The following is a 19250-nucleotide window of genomic DNA, read 5'->3' as shown; positions in this document are numbered from 1 at the left end:
ATAGGTTAAATATCTACGAAGTGGTATATTTGGCTTTATTCTTGTGGATTGAATAATTATTTTGGTCACCATTCCTAACATATCTTATTTACTTTACCTTTCCGGTTTGATATCTATATCTGAGCTGTAGAAGGAAAAATAACTAAAGTCGGCATCCACCGTCTTGAAATCCTCTACTTGTTTTAAGATTGTTCAATGATCATATGAAATTAACCTGTGATTTTGAAGAGGTTATTTGCTTCTTTGAATAGGATGAAGAAACCAGATTTCATTATTACAGTTGTCACGGTTAACATATTGATGTGTATTTTTTAGTCTTAAATTTATAAACACGAAATACCTAGCTACGGACTACTACACACTTGCGAGCAGTGGACCCGTTCGTATGCAGTATAGTTGACTTGGTAAACCGAGGTCGAATACAAGGACTTATTAAGTAATTGTCAACAATTAAGCAATTCAAATTAAAGGGGGTTTTGTGGCGGAATTGTCACGTTGCAAAAGTTAGAAGAAATAGTTAGTAATCCCGTAGGATTAATCGCAAGAGAAATTTTGGTTGTTGAATCTTAACAAAGATTTAAAAGGAACACCTACTTGGATCAGCTCACATGCCAATCATCGGGTCTAAATATTACTTGCATTTGTTGAACGACTCAAAAGGTAGACAACATGAACTTCCGTTATACTTGAAACTTTAACTGCTCAAAATATAATTATTGCTCCCGCACTTAATTTCTACTCTTAACTAGTAAGCATTAAAAACATGAGTTGATTTTATGATTTAATCTTTTGAAAACTTTCTCCCGAACTGCTTATTCGCCTAATCAGATCCCTCTATCATAAGCGTTTACACACTCAAAATGGATTTAATTGTTTAAAATCTTTATCGTTAGTTTCTCCCGAACTCCAACGACTTTAGGTTAATTATATACCGATTAACCATTTCATAAACCAATTGACAATGACATAGATTTCTCCTAAACTTCTAATTACAATTATCAATCAATAAATATAAAAGATAAAAACAATATGTAAGTGCAACCTAGAGGGGGGTGAATAGGTTGTACCCGATTTTTATTTGGTTTGTAAGACTTTTTGATTAATCTCAATACTAGTTACAAAATTTGTTTCATTTTAACAACAAAGAGATATACTTGTAGTTTCCAACAACAATTCAATCCTTGTGAAGTAAATATAATAGTAATGAAATGATAAATAATAAGAGATAAGGGAAAGAGAATTTATCACCACATGAACACCACGATATATAGTGGTTGGGGTCGGATGTTAACTAATCCGCCTTAATCCACTCCTCGATTCACAATCGAGATTTAGTAGCACTATCTTTCTCCAAAACCGGTGGAGAGTCCGCAATACAATCTTGACACTTCAAGATGAACCAACAAGTCCTAACCACTAGGAATTAACCAAGTCTTGACACTTCAAGACACACCAATGATTCCTAACCACTAGGAAATCTTCAATTCTTGACACTTTAAGAATTTGCCCAACTCTAACCACTAGAGTTTAGATTACACCCAAATGATCTTGACACTTCAAGATACAAAGTTTCCTAACCACTAGGAAAACATAAGCTCTTGACACTTCAAGAGAATACACAACAATCACACTCACTAGTGTAATTGAACAAACAATTTGTAGGCTCTCAATTACTTCACCAAATAATCTCCTCACTACAAATTTGACACTCTTGCTAATAATCAATGATATAAGATTTTGTATGATAAGAATGTATTTTTACAGGAGTTGTAGATGCAAGAGGTGAAAGCCAAATATGCCCAAGTCTTCAATTTATAGTCAAAAAGTGCTTTATTACCGTTTGACTCGGACGGCTCTTAACTGAGGCCGTCCTCCATGGCACAAGAGCCGTGCTTCAAACAACATCCGTGCACTTCCTGGAACTTCACAAAAAAAAACCTTACATATCTCCAATACATCCTCCACTACAACAATAACTTTCCTATTGCAAGATTTACACAAAAGAGAATGGAAGAAAGAAGAGAAGATGCTTACCAAGTTAAGATGTTTGGGGAATGAGAGACTCACAAGATGAGCTATGGAAATGGGACATCCACCCACTAATTTTCAAATATATAACCAATATATCCAGATGGTTGACCAAGTATGACCATTCCATCTATCTTGACTTTTGTTGACCTTCAACACTTAGAAATATTTTGGCCGTCCAAATTTTGGTGAAAATTCAAAGTGTTTAGATTTGGATTTTAAAAATTGCAAACATCTTAGAATGGTAATGTAAGACTTAGGAGCAAGTTTCGGGTCATGAACATATGTAACGAGTGCTCGGTAAATCTCATCAATTTGGACAGAATAGGGACGGCCTTTGTTCCTACAAGAGCCGTCCAATGGAGTCGTCCCTGAACAAGAGCCGTGCTCTTTTATACTTAGAAAATTTTCGACTCTCAGATTTGGCGAAAAACAAAAGTTGTTGTTTTTGAAATCTTTCAATTGTAAACATCTTAGAACATCAATATAAGCTTATGGAGCAAGTTTGGGTTCACGGAAATGTGTAACGATGGCCGGGTGAAAAACTAGTGAATTGGACAGAAGGAGCACGACCTTTACAGGACATGAGGCCGTCCTCTGGAGCCGTGCTCTGAACTGAGGCCGTGCCTGGTTTTTACGATAAATTGCTACACAAACTCAAACTTGACGTTTTCATCATTTTAGGTTCGGAAAATAGCGTATGAATGCCCAAATCATTATTAATACCATTTTACACATTCCATATATTGATATGACACGCCACACATAGATCGACGCTATAAATAGTGCTACATTGCGTCTTTATTAATCGTTATTTAGAAGGATCTTGAAGCATGTAAGAATATACGTATGATCAATTATATATAACACTTACTTTCATGTGGCATGTTCTCAATCATCATCAAAACTAAGGAGTGCATTATAAATGTTATAACTTTATTAAACCATGTATGCACCAACAATCTCCCCTTTTTGATGATGACAACAATATACCACATGTAGGTAAATGTACTATATAATTGATCATGTTAACTACATAACATACCTACATGCTTCTCTCCCTTTGTCGAATCAAAAAGAAGGGAAATAGGTATTAGAGCCTAGGTTTCGATCCATGGGACATGTGGGTACCTAAAAATAGCTCCCCCTTGAAAGTAACCTACCGACAAGAACCCCAAGCAAGCAAACTACAAGCATACATGCATTTGTATATATATAAGAAGCACATACAACTATGAAAATGATATAAGCGCAATACACGTATTCAGTTAATGACACCAATGTGCATATAAGTCATGAATCATGAAGCATGTATGAAGTAATCATACCAACACAACACATTTAGAGGTATAGAAATATACATGAAATAATATTTTACCTCCCCCTAGATTGTAGCTCCCCCTCAAATTATACATCAATCGCAATCGTCACAATTCATTTAATACATTTTGGTGGACAAGTCTCATATAAGCAAGACGAAAATGATTTTGATCATACATTTTAGGTCATGATATGCCAAGGTCCCACAACATTTGCTTCTCATATTTTGTTTCCCTCATATTAACATATTATCGCATCAAATTACAAAGGGTTCACATAAGAACATGGAGAAGCCAATTTATTTTCAAATATGAGTACAATGCATGAATTGTGTTTTCAAACTATATCCCATTATGACACTTATTCTTTATCGAGATTCAAGGATCAAGTATGACATGACCACGTTTTCAAATATGCGCACAATTTTTTTTCTCAATATATTTTTCAAGTATGTACATGATCAACAATGTATGCACCAAGATAGATTTTTACATATGACACACATGGCAATAACATTATGCTTAGATACTCACTTTTCTTGATTGTTGACTAATTTTTCATGAAGTATTTAATCAATAGAGTATGAGCAAACACGTTCTTTAAATTTTCTCGAGTCGTCTAGAAATGCACCACATATAGTTTTAACACATAAGCATAGGGCATATACACTTGTTCATGTATAAGAATACGTTCTAGACATAGCCACATGAATATTTATCATTTAAGCACACTAATACACCTAGTCATATAGTGGCAATCATTGTATTATGTCTACACTTATTATCTTGATCTTCATAATAGTTCATCATATTCAAGCACAAGATAATATTGACTCACTTCCAATCTATTTAGCATGTTAATTCATGTACACTTAGTTTAAGAGTTTCTAGGAATGAAATTAACACACATTTTGCAATTAAGGCATGTAGTTGCTATGAATATTGTAAATACCAAAGATAATTCATCTTAAAGAAAACTTCGATGTGTAATTCTATTAATCAATCTAATTTGTACTCAATTCTCTTACACATGGTAAGACTCTTCATGCATCTACTTTGTTCACCTTGTAATTGCAAACGATTGAGCATATAACCAAAATATAACATTTTAATACAACAAGGTGTATAAGGACTCATACTTAGCATGATTCATTCATGTTGATTATCAATCTCTATTAAGAAAATATTATTCACAATTCACTTTGACAAACAATTAAACAAAGTTATGTGCTTCATTCACGTTAATAAGGTCCTCAAGTCTATTTCTTAATTCACAAATTAGTTATTATTAAAAACTTTTATCATTTATTATCCATGCACTTTCAATATAGACACGAAAAGCTTTTTGTCACTTTTTATCATAAGCCTTTTTCAAACACATGAGTTATAATCCAACCGTTTTCCTAGAGTATTCATATCATCCCAAAAACTAATTTAAAAGGATCATTTATCATGTATCAACATCATGTAACTCACAACATCGGATCACATATAAGAAAGATATTTCATTTGAGCTTGGTACATATGTGATATAAACAATTTACGCGCGTACATATGCATGAGATTCAAATAATCATTATCCATCATGTATCTTGAACATTTAGTATAATCGGTGTGGCTAGATGTGTGCAAACATTTTGATATATACATAACCAATGAGCACTTAACCAAGTCACATGTGATCATGTCATTAATTCGAGTCTCATATATTTCAACATGTAACATCTTGGACTTGATCATCAATTTTAGCACATATTATGGTAGATTTGGTGATATTCACTTAGGAAGTTGTTTTCACATAATGCACATATAATGAATCAAGTCTTTCTTCGTTTTTAAGGCAAAATGACACACCTACACAAACATATTATCATAGAGCAAGCAACTTAAAATATCATGTATTACACAAAAGACATACAACAACGCTAGCACCTCCCATTGGTTTTTACAAACAACATTCAATAGTTTCTTATATCCAATGAGATTTCCATGACTTTATAATTGACAAAACCCTGAACATCATTTGAAACACTTAAGCACATAGTTGTCAATCACCCAAGTATTTTGATAGACGATTTTGTCACTTGGATATCATCTATTCAAGTATCTTTCAATGTTACCTTATGAACAAGTTATTTCTATTTATGCAAATTAAAGTTTCAAACATGGATCTTGATAATGATTGATGATGAGAAATCATATTTGTTACACACAATCATCAAGTCCGTTATTCTTGACTTCATAAAATCATAAAGTAGGTGCTAAATCAAGATTTTCCAAGGGATAAGGTTCACTATGCATTAAGAGCCGTGAGACTGACAGGGACGGCTTCAGTTATCAGCCTTCCAAGAGCTTGGGACGGCTTCAGTTGACACAAAGGCCGTCCAGAAAGAGAGGACGGCTTCAGCAAGCAGTCGTGCTCATCAGGAATGCATAAAAGTTGAATATTTCACTTAAATGACAAGTTCCATCATGCCTAATGCTAATCTAAGTGTGTTAAATGTATCCTTCTTCAGTGCCTTTATGAAAATATCCGTTACATTGTCGGTTGTATCAACTTTCTCAATTACGATGGTACCCTTTTTTTTGCACATTATCTCTAAGAAAGTGATGTCTAATCTCAATATGTTTGGTTGTACAATGTACCACGAGATTTTTACCTAAGTCTAAGGCACTTTTATTATCACACATAATGGATATTTCATTTAGATGTTCATTATGATTTAAAAACATTTGTTTCTAAGAAAACTACTATGTAAGACAAAGACCCACATAAGCACATATACCACTAATGCGATTTCTATCAACAAATGAACCACCTAAGTCGGAATCCACATAATACATAATATCAACCCAGAAAATTTCGGATTCCACAATCCTGGAAGCACAGTAACTAAATATTCGTTTAACCACTTCATAGCGTGACAATTTAGGGTTTTCTTGAGATATAACACATAAACACATACTATACATATTATCTGGACTCCAAGTGGTAAGATACAACAAACTACCAATCATGCCATGAAATTTAATGTTACCCATAAATTCACCTTCTTCACAACTTAGTCATTTAGTTAATTCTTTTACTAATCAATTCATGCAATGATCATCAAATTTCCAATTCAAGCATGTTCAATCATTTTAGTAAACATTTTGGATACACGCAAGGCTTACAAAATTAGCATAGGTGTAATACATATGGACACACACACATTGACACAATGTCCTAATACCATGTAATTTTCATGACACGTGTCTTTTAAAGATTTTCTTTACAACTCATCATGTATAGCTTTAAGACTTTAAATTGTCACACATTCAAGCTTTTGGTGAAGTAATTATACACATTAAAGTATGAGCACCAATTATCAATTTTAAAGCAATGTGTGTTTTGTAACGTTTTAGTTCTTAATCAATTCTCAAGTCTTTTCAATTTATCAGACATGACTCGAAATAACTTCCAACCCAAGCGTTTTCACTTATGTGACTAATCAATCAAGCACATCAATGATATTACCTTCACTTCCACATAGAACCCTACAAAAATTATGCATGTTGTAGATGAACACGAAATGATTTGATCATTTTATTTTTCTTTTAAAATTTTCTTTTCTTGTTTAGATATGCATTTGGAAGTGTAATTATGAGTATAGCTTAACGAGACCAAAAGAATATTCAAAACAAAAATCGTGGTCGAGATAGGACACTCTTAATCAATGTTGGAGGATGATCCGTTAATGGTTAATGTTTTTGTCATCTCTAGTAAACACTTTCCCCATACCATTTTTATGATCGTTTACAACCATTTTAACCATGTCAAAGCTTTAAGCACCCAAAACATTTTTATATCATAGTATGCCTACTTTCTAATCAAACTTGACGTTTTCATCATTTTAGGTTCGGAAAATAGCATATGAATGCCCAAATCATTATTAATACCATTTTACACATTCCATATATTGATATGACACGCCACACATAGATTGACGCTATAGATAGTGCTACATTGCGTCTTTATTAATCGTTAGAAGGATCTTGAAGCATGTAAGAATATACGTATGATCAATTATATATAACACTTACTTTCATGTGGCATGTTCTCAATCATCATCAAAACTAAGGAGTGCATTATAAATGTTATAACTTTATTAAACCATGTATGCACCAACACAATATTTAAACCCAAATAAATGTGGATCTACGATTAAACATAAAATCTTGTTCAACACTTGCAAGCAACATTAAATCGACCCTATGACATGCTTACTACCCAAGCGGGTGCGAAAGAATTAGCTACTCATATTAAAAACACAAGAACAAACAAATAGAGAAGAAATCATTTTATACCAAATGATTGAAGAATATCCGGTAGCAATAACGATTACAATCCAAAGCTGAAAAGAGATAAAACCCTAACAACTTGCTTGCTCCAAAGTGCTATTAACTATGAGAAACTAGAGAAAATAATGCCAAGAATTCGTCCCTGTGAAAACGTGTTTCAGCACGTTCCCGGATCGATTAACACGAGATCTAACAATCATAGATGTGCGGAATCCATCTATGATCGTCTTTAGGGTTAATTAATGATTATCATGATAAACACACACGAAGATAATAAGAACAGGAGATAAACACAAAAATACTATCATTAATCATATGATTACAAGATGAATCCGTATGAACAACATCTACAATGATTACGGATTACAATCATTGAGACGAATCGTGATAGTTTGGGCGGTATCTCGAGGTATAGATCTCTACCTCGAGAACCTAGTGAATGACTCTATGTTGCAACTAAATCATCAATCTAAATTTGTGACCTAAGACTTATATTTATAGGTTGTACAAACAGACTGGGCTATCAAATTCGTACAAACGGGCTGGGCCTTACTAACTTAATAGTTCTTACGAACTTAAACTTCGTAAGCATAATTGTACGAATTTCTCAGCCTTTTAGAATTATTGCATCGGACAACTAATTGTGCACTTTATGTGCTCTAACAAACTCCCCCTTGGCCGGTGCAATCAATTCTTCACAAACCGATATTAATTATAGAAAGTCTAAATGAATAGCCTCCCCCTTAACTTGAGATATCGGATCTTCAATGTTGAGACTCGATCTTCTGAAACTGCAATCTGATCTTCAACCTGCAAAATCTCTATATCTTCATGAAAACTAACCATCCCAACACTTCTCGTTGTAGTTCTGCCCCTCAGTAGTAGCACCTCCAAATTAAACATCAGCAATCTTCCACCCTAGGATTTATTGCCGGAGACTCTGCTCATCTTGCTTAATTGGCATGTAATAGCGGAGTTGAATTTCCAACAATCAACATCAAATCAATCAGCTCTCACAAAAATAAGAAACTCTGTAACTTGAATCACAAACTGTAGTATCATGAATCCTGTCTCAACTAGCAGTGTCTGACTCTGTCTTGTATCTTCACAACTCTACCAATCACCCGAAGCCTTTCTAATCAGATATCCTCTTCAGTTGTATACGCTGCCATACACAAAGATCTTTATCTTCGTGACTGCTCCTCTCAGTCACCTGATATCATCTTTATGTCTTGGAATATAGATAAGATTCAATCTTCAAATACTCAACAACAAGTAACCAGCTTCATTGCACCAACACTTCAACAGTTCAAACCGCTATATCAAAAAGATCAACTTCTAATAATACTCCAATAATAACATGATGATCTTCAAACTCGAACATTATAATACTTTAATCACCATCAACTGTTAAACTGAATGAATGAACAGAATAACCTTTGATCTTCAATGAATGTCGAGTAGTTCATATTTTTGCTTAGAAATACCGAGGACCAAAAGTTTTATCCCCCCCCCCCCCATTTCTCTGCAAAAATCTTGAACTTCAGCCTGTCTTAGGTATCTCCTATCCTGTATGAGGTTCCAAATGGCCTAGAGCATATAACAACTGCAAACTCTTCGCCGATAACAGGGTACACCATTTTCCCTCCAAATTTTCTGGGAAAAACACCTTTACGTGAAATATTGGTATTCACGTAAATTATTGAATCTAAGATGGTAGGAAAAATTTGATGATTGTCGAAATTTTGTGCCAAAACCGTGCCAAATATGCGCGAAAACGGACCAAAATTTTCCGACCATTACCAAATTTTGAATCTCGTGTAAAAATCCACTTCTAAGACCATAGAAGAAAGTAAATTTTACTCGAGATTTCCCGCCTTTTTACTTTTTTTTTTTTTTTTATAACTACCCTGTTGTGTGCTTCCATGTAATTGATCTTCTGATGTTGAAACACACTGAACCTCTAAAGTATCTTGAGAACATCTTCGTCGTCTGATAAGAACCATATACGAACTTGTCTTAGCTAGAACGACTATCTTCGTGATGACATCAACTCTCAGTTAAACTAACTTCTTGATGACATCAGCACGAACTTAGATGTTATCTTCGTAAGAACTAAGTCTGCATGAAACGAAGTTTAAGTTCGTGAGAACAACTAACTTCGTAAGTGCAATCTAACTTCGTAAGAACAAAGTTACTTTGCAACCAAATGCTAAGTTCGTAAGTGTAAGTTCGTGAGGTGAAAAAGGTTAAGTTCGTGAGGTGTTTTTGGCTATTTTGGGTTAAGTTCGTAAGGTGAAGACCTCATCTGTACGAAGTTAAGACTTAAGTTCGTAAGCACAACTAACTTCGTAAGTTAAATTCGTTTCTTATCTTCGTGAGATGAACTTAGAACGAATTTAAAGTTAAATTCGTTTCCTATCTTCTTTTGGCAAGATTCAAAACGAATTTAGCAGATCTGGTCGAAATTTTTCATCAAAAACCTAATTTTCAGATCTCGTTTGAGGAAATATCATCCTCCAAAGCTCTGATACCACTTGTGAGTCCCTCGATAGCTACAGATCGCTCTCGAGATCGTCTATGATTATGTCGTGAGTGCGGAATCCTCACGAGATAACTAGTTTGATTAGTAAACTGGTATATCGCTAATTATCAAGTAAATAATCAGCCGTATTATGCTATATTCGTTTCTATAAGGTATAGAACGAACTTAGGTGTCTGGTGTACGTGTATGTCGAATGTGATCCTTATTTTAGGGTATTCATTCGTATATATATGTTTCAGGTCGAACTGGGCTTGCTGGGCTTTGTTCTTACGAACTTAGCTGCCCAGCCCATGTAACGAAGTTAATCTTCGTTTGTACCAAACGAAGTTTATCTTCGTTTTCCTCTAACGAAGATATACCTTATCTTCGTTAGGTATAAGACTTAGTTATATTCCTAAGTATTTCATCTTAAGGAATCCTAACACATATTATGTTTGTACTTGTATATCACACAACAAACATCATACATAACACATATATATAACACCAAAATATGTAATCAATCATTACCAAAACATAAATTCCATAATCTATCAATTACATATATAGATACGACATAAATTAACATAATGTCTCAATCTAAACGACATATCAAATCTAAGTTGCTGTTGTCACATCAACGTACATCAACAGTCCCTGAATGCAAAACCCTAATCATCTATATATACAAAAACCGCGTGTAACTGTCGTTACTTGGCTAACTCCCGTTACGTTTGTACTACGCGTGTAACCCCCGTTTCTCGGCTAACTGCAAGTTACAGATGATTTTGGAATTTCTCCTTGTAATGGGTGTTACTCAAGTAACGGGAGTTTCAAGCTCCAGATTCTGTTTTCTTAGTCTTTAACTTGATTTCGACCGAATCCTTCTCCCGTTTCTTCCATATGTCATGAAAATCAACCAATTCATTCGTATAATCATTTTCCAACCTGAAAACATTTAACACAATCTCAAAGCATCGAAAGTTGGATATAAGGCTATAAAAATAACGAATAATTGGTTCTTAAATCTAATGGGAAATGAAATAAAATATGACACATCACATATCTTTTTCTGCAAGTTGTCGTTATTCACAATCTTGTCTTGGTACACGTCACTGACACAACTGATGACAGTACGGAAGTGACATCCAGTTTATTTTGGTGAATTTGAGTGTATATGTACAGCCATTTCAGTTTATGACAGTGTGTTATTTTGTCTCGTCTACCTGACTAACTCATGGCAACTATAGAACCGAAACAAATTACCTCAAATTTTGGAAAAGAAAAACAACCAGCACAAATTATTACTATTATTCTTTTTCTTTTTAAAGACACTCGCATAATTGCTACGCTTCTTAATTTCATAATAAATCTTAATTATAATTGGAAAAAAAATATAAAAAAAAATAGTTTTCATACAAAAAAGTTGATTTTATCCGCTCCCGGGACTTGAACCTGGGACTCCCCATCTAAGAGGAACCGAAATCATACTTTTGATTGAGTATTTGTGCTACAGCGGATTTTGTTGATTTTTATTGCATGAGATTATATTTAACACATAATTAGAAAACAAGGTTTTTGTTTGCTGGAAACCGACACCAATCGAATTTAGCTTTTTGAACATTGACACCAATGGAATTGATATTACTAGTTTAATTAGTGTTTAACTCTATCAATCAATAAAAGGAATAGTGATGGCATTCCTACTGATTAGAAAACTGACATTACAAAAGAAAAGGGTTTGCTTAATTTGGAGAGTTTGAGCGGATGTACAGAATTTGAGTAAAAATAAAAAAATAAAATAATTATAAAAAGATTTGTTTATCCAATGCCAGGACTTGAACCTCCGTTAAAGAGGGGCCAAAATCATGCTAGTTGATTAAGGATTTGTGCTACAGAAAACTTTGTTAATTTTTAGTTGCCTAAGAATATAATTAACGACATAAATTTGTATTAGACCAATATATTTTCCATTAGAAAGTTGACTCAATATTTAATTTCACATGCTATTTTTTTTATTCAAAGTTGATTAATATGAAATAATTAAGAGTAATTCGATTACTGTGATATAATAATTGGCCAGCTAATTAAGTTTGTAAAGAAGATAATTGGTAGAATAAGAAAAAAAAATCCGCCGCCAGGACTCAAACCTGGGCCCCCGAATTAACGAAGACGTGCCATGAAAAGTTTTTCCAGAGTTATGAAAGAAATTGATCAATTTGCTAAGGCGAATTTTTGTTTATATCTTTGCATACAATTTTATTTAACACATATAGGTAACAGATTTTTATGCCAAATATATTTAATGACAAAATTTTGTATTAGACCAATATATTTTCCATTAAAAATTTGTATACAAGACTTTGGTTGTAATACCTCACATAATAAGAATAGCTCTTCTCCTCTCTCAATTCTTCTCTCATTCTTCTTTCCATCTTATAACACGTTATCAGCACGAAGTCTCTAAAACCCTAATAATAAAAATTCGGCTGAAAATTCATATTGAGGTATACGATTTCTTTGAACTCCAGGAACATCACTTTGGATTCATTAAATAGATTCTCTTATTGATTGGCACTTGTTATTATTAAACAAGTTTTGAGGTATGGTTAATTTTTATTTTTATTTTTTCGAAACATCAAGTCAAGTGCAACTCATCTCATGGTTTCAATCAATTTTTTCTTATAATTTCATTAACAAAACTTTAATTTTGCTACCCATATTATATTATAGTCATAATCATTATTCGTCAACAAGTATTTTAATCACGTTTTGGATTTATGATACTATGTCAGATCTTTGTTAATATTTGTTATAGTTATCGAATGAAACAAGTTTTTTTCTTTTGAATTTTGATGGTCCGAATTCGCTACTAACAGTATTTGAACTTGGTTACGGCCTTGTTTATCTCGACAAGTAGTTGGATTTGGGTGACTATCATAACTAATAAGAAAAATATATGTTTTGTTCATGCTTCTATTATTTGTGTTATACATATGTATATTTGAATGATTTATCTGAATTGACCATTAACGGTAGCTAAACTTGATTACGATCATATTTAGCTCGACAAATAGTTCGATTTGGATAAGTATATTTGAAGTACAATTTAATTGAGGACATGGATATATGAAAAAAAACTAATACATATGCTTTTATGCTTCTATTATTTGTGTTATACAAATAGATCTTTGATATTGCACTAAGTGATTTCGAATTCTTGATATATAATTATATATCCATACGTGCTATTAAACATGATGTAAAATCATAATAAAAAAAGGATTTAAAATCATATGTTTGTTACTCTTTTGCTAACCATTGAAAAAGTGGTACAACTAAATATAGATCTGGTTTAACACACGGTATTGATTGTTAATTACTAGTTGGTGGATATTTGAAGAAAGATGGCATAAATTTTAGATTGGTCATTATTAAGTAGTCTTGCACTTTAAAAGAAGAGAATATTTGCTAGATTTGTCATCAAGGGTTAAATGGTAAAGTAATATGATAGAAAGGCTTTAAAGTGTTCTTACTCACATTATCACGTCAGATTTATTGCTTTATCATGTTATTGCTTTTATTTACTGTATTTGCAAAAAGTATTTGGATTATTACCGAAGAAGAAGAAGATAATGTGTTGCATGAACATAAATGATTATTTGTATACAACTAGACATAACAAAGTAAAAACAAAACAAATTCGTTGAACTCGTTTATCTCGATGATCGTTTTAGTCCTTTAGTTAAGTCGCTTGCCCAATGGGCCGATTTGCTTAAAATTCATCTTGGCATCGGATATGTTGCTTGATTTATTTATTTATTTTTTTTTCAAAATTATAAACAAAAAATACACACTATTTCACATATATAACTGGAAGGTGCTAAAATTTAACTACGGTTATTTATATATGGACATTTTTTAGATAATTCACGAGATTGGATTATATATGATTTATGATGATATTATAAAGCGCATCATATTTGTGTGATTATTTTAATTTGGTGCCTCTATTTTCATATGTGATATTTGATGATAGTGAAATCATATGTGGTTTTAATATTTTAATTTTGTGAATGGGAATGTGGTTATTTTTTGTTATTCACTAAGATGAATCATAACTAAAGTTATGCATAAGAAACTTGAAGGTTTCCTCACTAATTAATATTTTCGTTATTCACTAAGGTGAATCATAATTATGGTTATGCATAAGAAACTTAAAAGTTTCATCTTTTTGGATTGAATAAAAAATAACATGATCAAAGTTATGTTAAAAGATCATGTAGTTCTTTGCTACTCTTTGAATTTATTCAAAGCATAAATAATTGTAGCTCATAAAAGTAAATAACAACGATTATTTACTATGACAATTGAATTTAATAATAAACTAAGGTTTATTATGCAAGAGCTACAAGTAACTACATATTCTCATATTTTGTAGTTACAATAAAAAAAATATTGCAAAGGTGGAAATAGTTATTATTGATATATCGAATTCATCAATCTCCAAATAATCTTGGAGACATAATTAAAGTTGGATATGACCACTTTGCAAGAGCATGAAAAATCAATGATTTTTCTCCAACATCACCTCCATGAGGATTTTAAAAGAAAATACATAACGATAAAAGACTCGTTGGAATCGTGTCAACGCTTGAATATTTAACGGTGAAATACCCGTTGCAATTATGAGAAATCTCAATCGTTAGTTGACAATTATTACAAATCAAAAGCTCTTAATGATTCTTTATAGAGAATCATAACTACATGTTATGTCAAATGGACTAAACTTATTTTTGATTTTGTTGGATCAAAAATTATATGATTTGCTAATAACATCAATTTATTACGCAACATGGTTATCGAATACCATGCAATTATGTCAAATATTTGAAAGAAATATCATAACTAGAGTATGTTTATTTGACATGAAGTTGTTTTAAAATTCTCCGTAGAGAATGATATGGATATGCCATTGATTACTACTACTTGTAGTTTATAAATAATAAAGAACAAAAGGTTCTTGTGTGATTCTTTGAACACATTCAAAGCATAAATAGCTATAAGTTATCGATTTTTTTGACATTGCTTGTCATTTCAATAAACTACGTCATGTAGTTCAAAAGTTCTTAATGATTATTCATTGGGAATTATTACTATAAATTATTGTGCAACAATATACAACTTTTGATTTTGTTGGATCAAAGTTTGGTTGGATTATCAATATCCATGTGATTATGTCAAAAATTTGACATAAAATACTATAATGAATTGGCATATGAAAACTTCAAGTTTTTGAAACACCTCCATTTTCTTGAAGAAAGAATCACCAAATATGTGTGATATAATCACGAAGATCCATTATAAGAGCACATCAAAATTTGTGACAATGGTCATAAGAATTCTATGATAATCATAAACATGTGATTCTTCCAAAGACTCGCTACAAATAGTTGCACATGAAGTTGAAATTTGTCAAATATACGCGAGTACAACTTCACATGGATGCTCATGAAGTAGCAATATGATAAAATATTTCTAAAGCCGTTTAACAGTGTGGTATCCATTCACTAAAGTGAATGCAATTACATGTGATCGGAATGATCAATATGTGTCATGGTCATAGAAATTTAAAAATCAAAGTGTTTCTTAAGAACACAAGATGACACTAGCAATGATCGACTTCAATATGATCAAATGATCATGAGAGTTCACTTATCATAGTGTTTCTGTTATGAACACGAGTTGTCACAATGAGTGACCAAATTATCAGTGACTAAAGAAAAACGACTATATACAATATGTCGTTATTTCACTTCAAAGATATTTATATATGTATTCAAGATTGTCATATAATTTTGGTGGGAAAATTTAAATACTTTTTTTTTTAACTACCGTTAGTTAGCCAAGCAATACTCAACGACTATTAAGACCATTAATTAGTTTGGTGTGCAAAAGCAAATTGTACCTTATGCATTGAGATGAATACTTGTAGCTACAATACTCCACCTCCGACATTAAAAATTTACTTACAATTTAGAGTATGTATATAATTAGCCAAAGCCCGGTCCTAAGCCCGAACTAAGACTGAAATCCTAGCCTGATAAGTCTATACTACAACGAACTTTTCTTTCGCTATATATATTGGGATAATTAGCCCAAAAAAATTCAGCATTTACGTTACGTACTGTAAAACATCAGGAAGTAATAATTTTTGATTCCTTCGAGACCACCAAGTCTAACCCATCAAAAACGTCTGAAGTCACTTTTTCACAGTTTTCTCCAGGTAATTACTTTCTTTGTTATGTTCTTTGTTTAATTTGAAAAACAATAATATAGATTTGTTACTAGATTTTAGACCCGTATCCAACACTGGATACTGGATTTACGATATTATCAATAATAAATCTTCATACATTTAAGTTATAAATTATAATTTTGTAGAAAGACGGTTTTAAGTGTTATATTTTGCAAGTTATAGTACAATAATCATAGGTTCGTCACTGTCATTATTAGCTTAGACATATTGATTGATATGTTTGCCGTAGTTATTCCATAAGGCACATATTATATATAATAATTTCTCTATTATAGAATATTTTGAAACCGTGTGTACTCATAATGTGACATTATTATGAAAAATATTTAAAAATTAAAATATAAACATACTTGTGATTCTGTACTTGACATTCAAGTATATGTATTTGATCATGATGCGGACCCATCACACGCATAAGTTTATTTTCAATTACATGTCCTATAATATATTTGATAACAATTAGAATTGTAATTATATTCTTTGATAATAATTAGGACTCTTGATTTGAGTGACAATTGTAACTTTAAACATTAATACGCAAAACTAATATATAAAAAAGGAGAAAATTATGTACCTTTTTGATTGAGAGATAAAATAAATATTGAATGGAGTTCATATTGATTTGGATTTAGTATTCAATTAAAGCTCTGTTCTAAATCGTGTTTTATTCTGTGATCGTCAAATGTTTTGTAATTCCTATTGTGTTTAAAATGATGTTGTTATATATCGTCATCTGTTATTATGTTTGAGATATGTATCTAGAGTTTAATTTATGTTTATATTAAATATTAAACTAAATATATAATATTTATAATTTATAAAAATCTAATCTAATATTTGTTAATAAGTCATTAGGTTTTGAAATAAATTTTTATAGACAATATTTCATACGTTGAACTTTTTTTAATTAATTAAATGATTGCAAATTTTAAAAAATTCCCTCAAGTTAATGGCTAAAAATATATATAAATTAAGTATTCAGGGCTAAAAAGTATAAATTAATGAGACTTTTTTTACAAATTAATATAAATATAAATATAATAATATATTTGGATAATGATTAACGGAATTTTTAACTTGTAGTTTATCTAAATGATGACATCATCAAAAGTCAATTTAATGAAATTAAGTGATTTGATTGGTTAATAAGTCATTAGTTCAACTGTCTTATAGTATATATTAAGATTAAGATTAAGATTAAGATTATATTAGAATAAAAATCAATATTAGCCAATCATTAGTTTATCAAACTTACGAACTTCACACATTATCCATAGTTTAGGTTTTCTATTTTTTTTTTTACTTTTTATCTATACTATATTATAAAAGAAATAGCCCATTTTATTCATGAAAGTGTTGAAAATATGTAATATTTTCACTTAGCACCCCTTAAAATATTTCAACATACACTACCCCATAAAATTAATGATTAATTACACTACCAGTCTTTTATTCTTCTATACTATATTATAAAAGAAATAGCCCCTTTTATTTATGAAAGTGTTGAAAATATGTAATATTTTCACTTAGCACCCCTTAAAATATTTCAACATATACTACCCCATAACATTAATGATTATTTTACACTACTAGTCCTTTATTCTTTAATATATTTTAATTAACCATTTACATCAATTATCACGCCACTTGACGCCTTCTTCACCACCAACACTCGGCCCCCCACTACAACGGCATTGCCACGACCACCGCCGCATTGCGCATGTAACGTTAATGATTAAATTACACTGTCAGTCCTTTATCATTTAAAATATGTCCATTAACCTTTTACATCAATTATATAGACAACTCACCGCCACTCCACCACCAACAGTCGTCCAACCATCCATCACACTGTCACCTCCACGACTACCGCCGCATAGCGGGTACCGTGCTAGTTAATTCTAATCTTTATTGAATCCAAATTCATGAATTTTTAACTTATTTCAATTGGTATAATACTACTTTATTGAATTATTTTTATCATACTTATTTAATGACCCTATTATTATACGACAAATTTACCCAAGGCATGTCTGATTTGCCTAAAGATGCCCTGTACCAGATCTTTGCAAGGTTGCCCATCAAATCTTTAGCTCGTTTTCGATGTGTATGCAAACTATGGTGTAACTACATTGATGATCCTTACCTTGCAAGCATTAATGTCAAACAAACCATACCAATGATGTTACACCAATACCATAGTCTTCCCGAACAGTCGGCAGGCAGAGAGTTCAACATCATCGAATCAGAAGAAGGTAATAGTACTATTTTCAAGGTGAAACAAGACCCGATTTATAGGTTTCAGTGTAACAGAGATCCGATCGTGGATATAGGTATTTGCAATGGGATGATCTTCTTCTCACAATATGACATTAGCAGTTGTACTCATTTTTCCGTGATCCATCCTCTAAGGAAAGAACGGTACGAGTTGCCATTCCTTGATCTTCAGTTTCCTTTAAGTTGTCCAAATGCATATGGGCTTGGTTTTGATGATTCTACCAAAACCTTCAAGGTGGTGTGTCTTTTTGATAGAGATCCAATATCAACGGATAGCTGGGGCGGTTTATGGGCCATGGTTCATGTATTGGGCACATACTGGTGGCGAAAGATACCTCATATCCCGGATTGTTCTCTGATGCAGGGTCAAGGTGTATTTGTTAAAGGACTCTTGCATTGGGTCAATGATCTGGGAAAGGACACTCTGACATACGCAAAGTAA

The 19250-nt window shown here is 32.0% G+C and overlaps 1 protein-coding gene across 1 annotated transcript; it reads left to right on the top strand.

The window, feature by feature from the left end:
* The first annotated feature begins 18560 nt into the window (after positions 1-18560).
* On the top strand, positions 18561-19250 carry LOC122604619 (F-box/kelch-repeat protein At3g23880-like). Its single transcript, XM_043777496.1, has one exon. It carries the CDS (start codon positions 18561-18563, stop codon positions 19248-19250), a length of 690 nt encoding a protein of 229 aa, XP_043633431.1.

This window comes from Erigeron canadensis, chromosome 6 (genome assembly GCF_010389155.1).
Source record: "Erigeron canadensis isolate Cc75 chromosome 6, C_canadensis_v1, whole genome shotgun sequence".
NCBI classification, from domain to species: domain Eukaryota; kingdom Viridiplantae; phylum Streptophyta; class Magnoliopsida; order Asterales; family Asteraceae; genus Erigeron; species Erigeron canadensis.
Note: the sequence above shows the minus strand (reverse complement) of the source record. Positions and strands in the feature narration are given on the sequence as shown.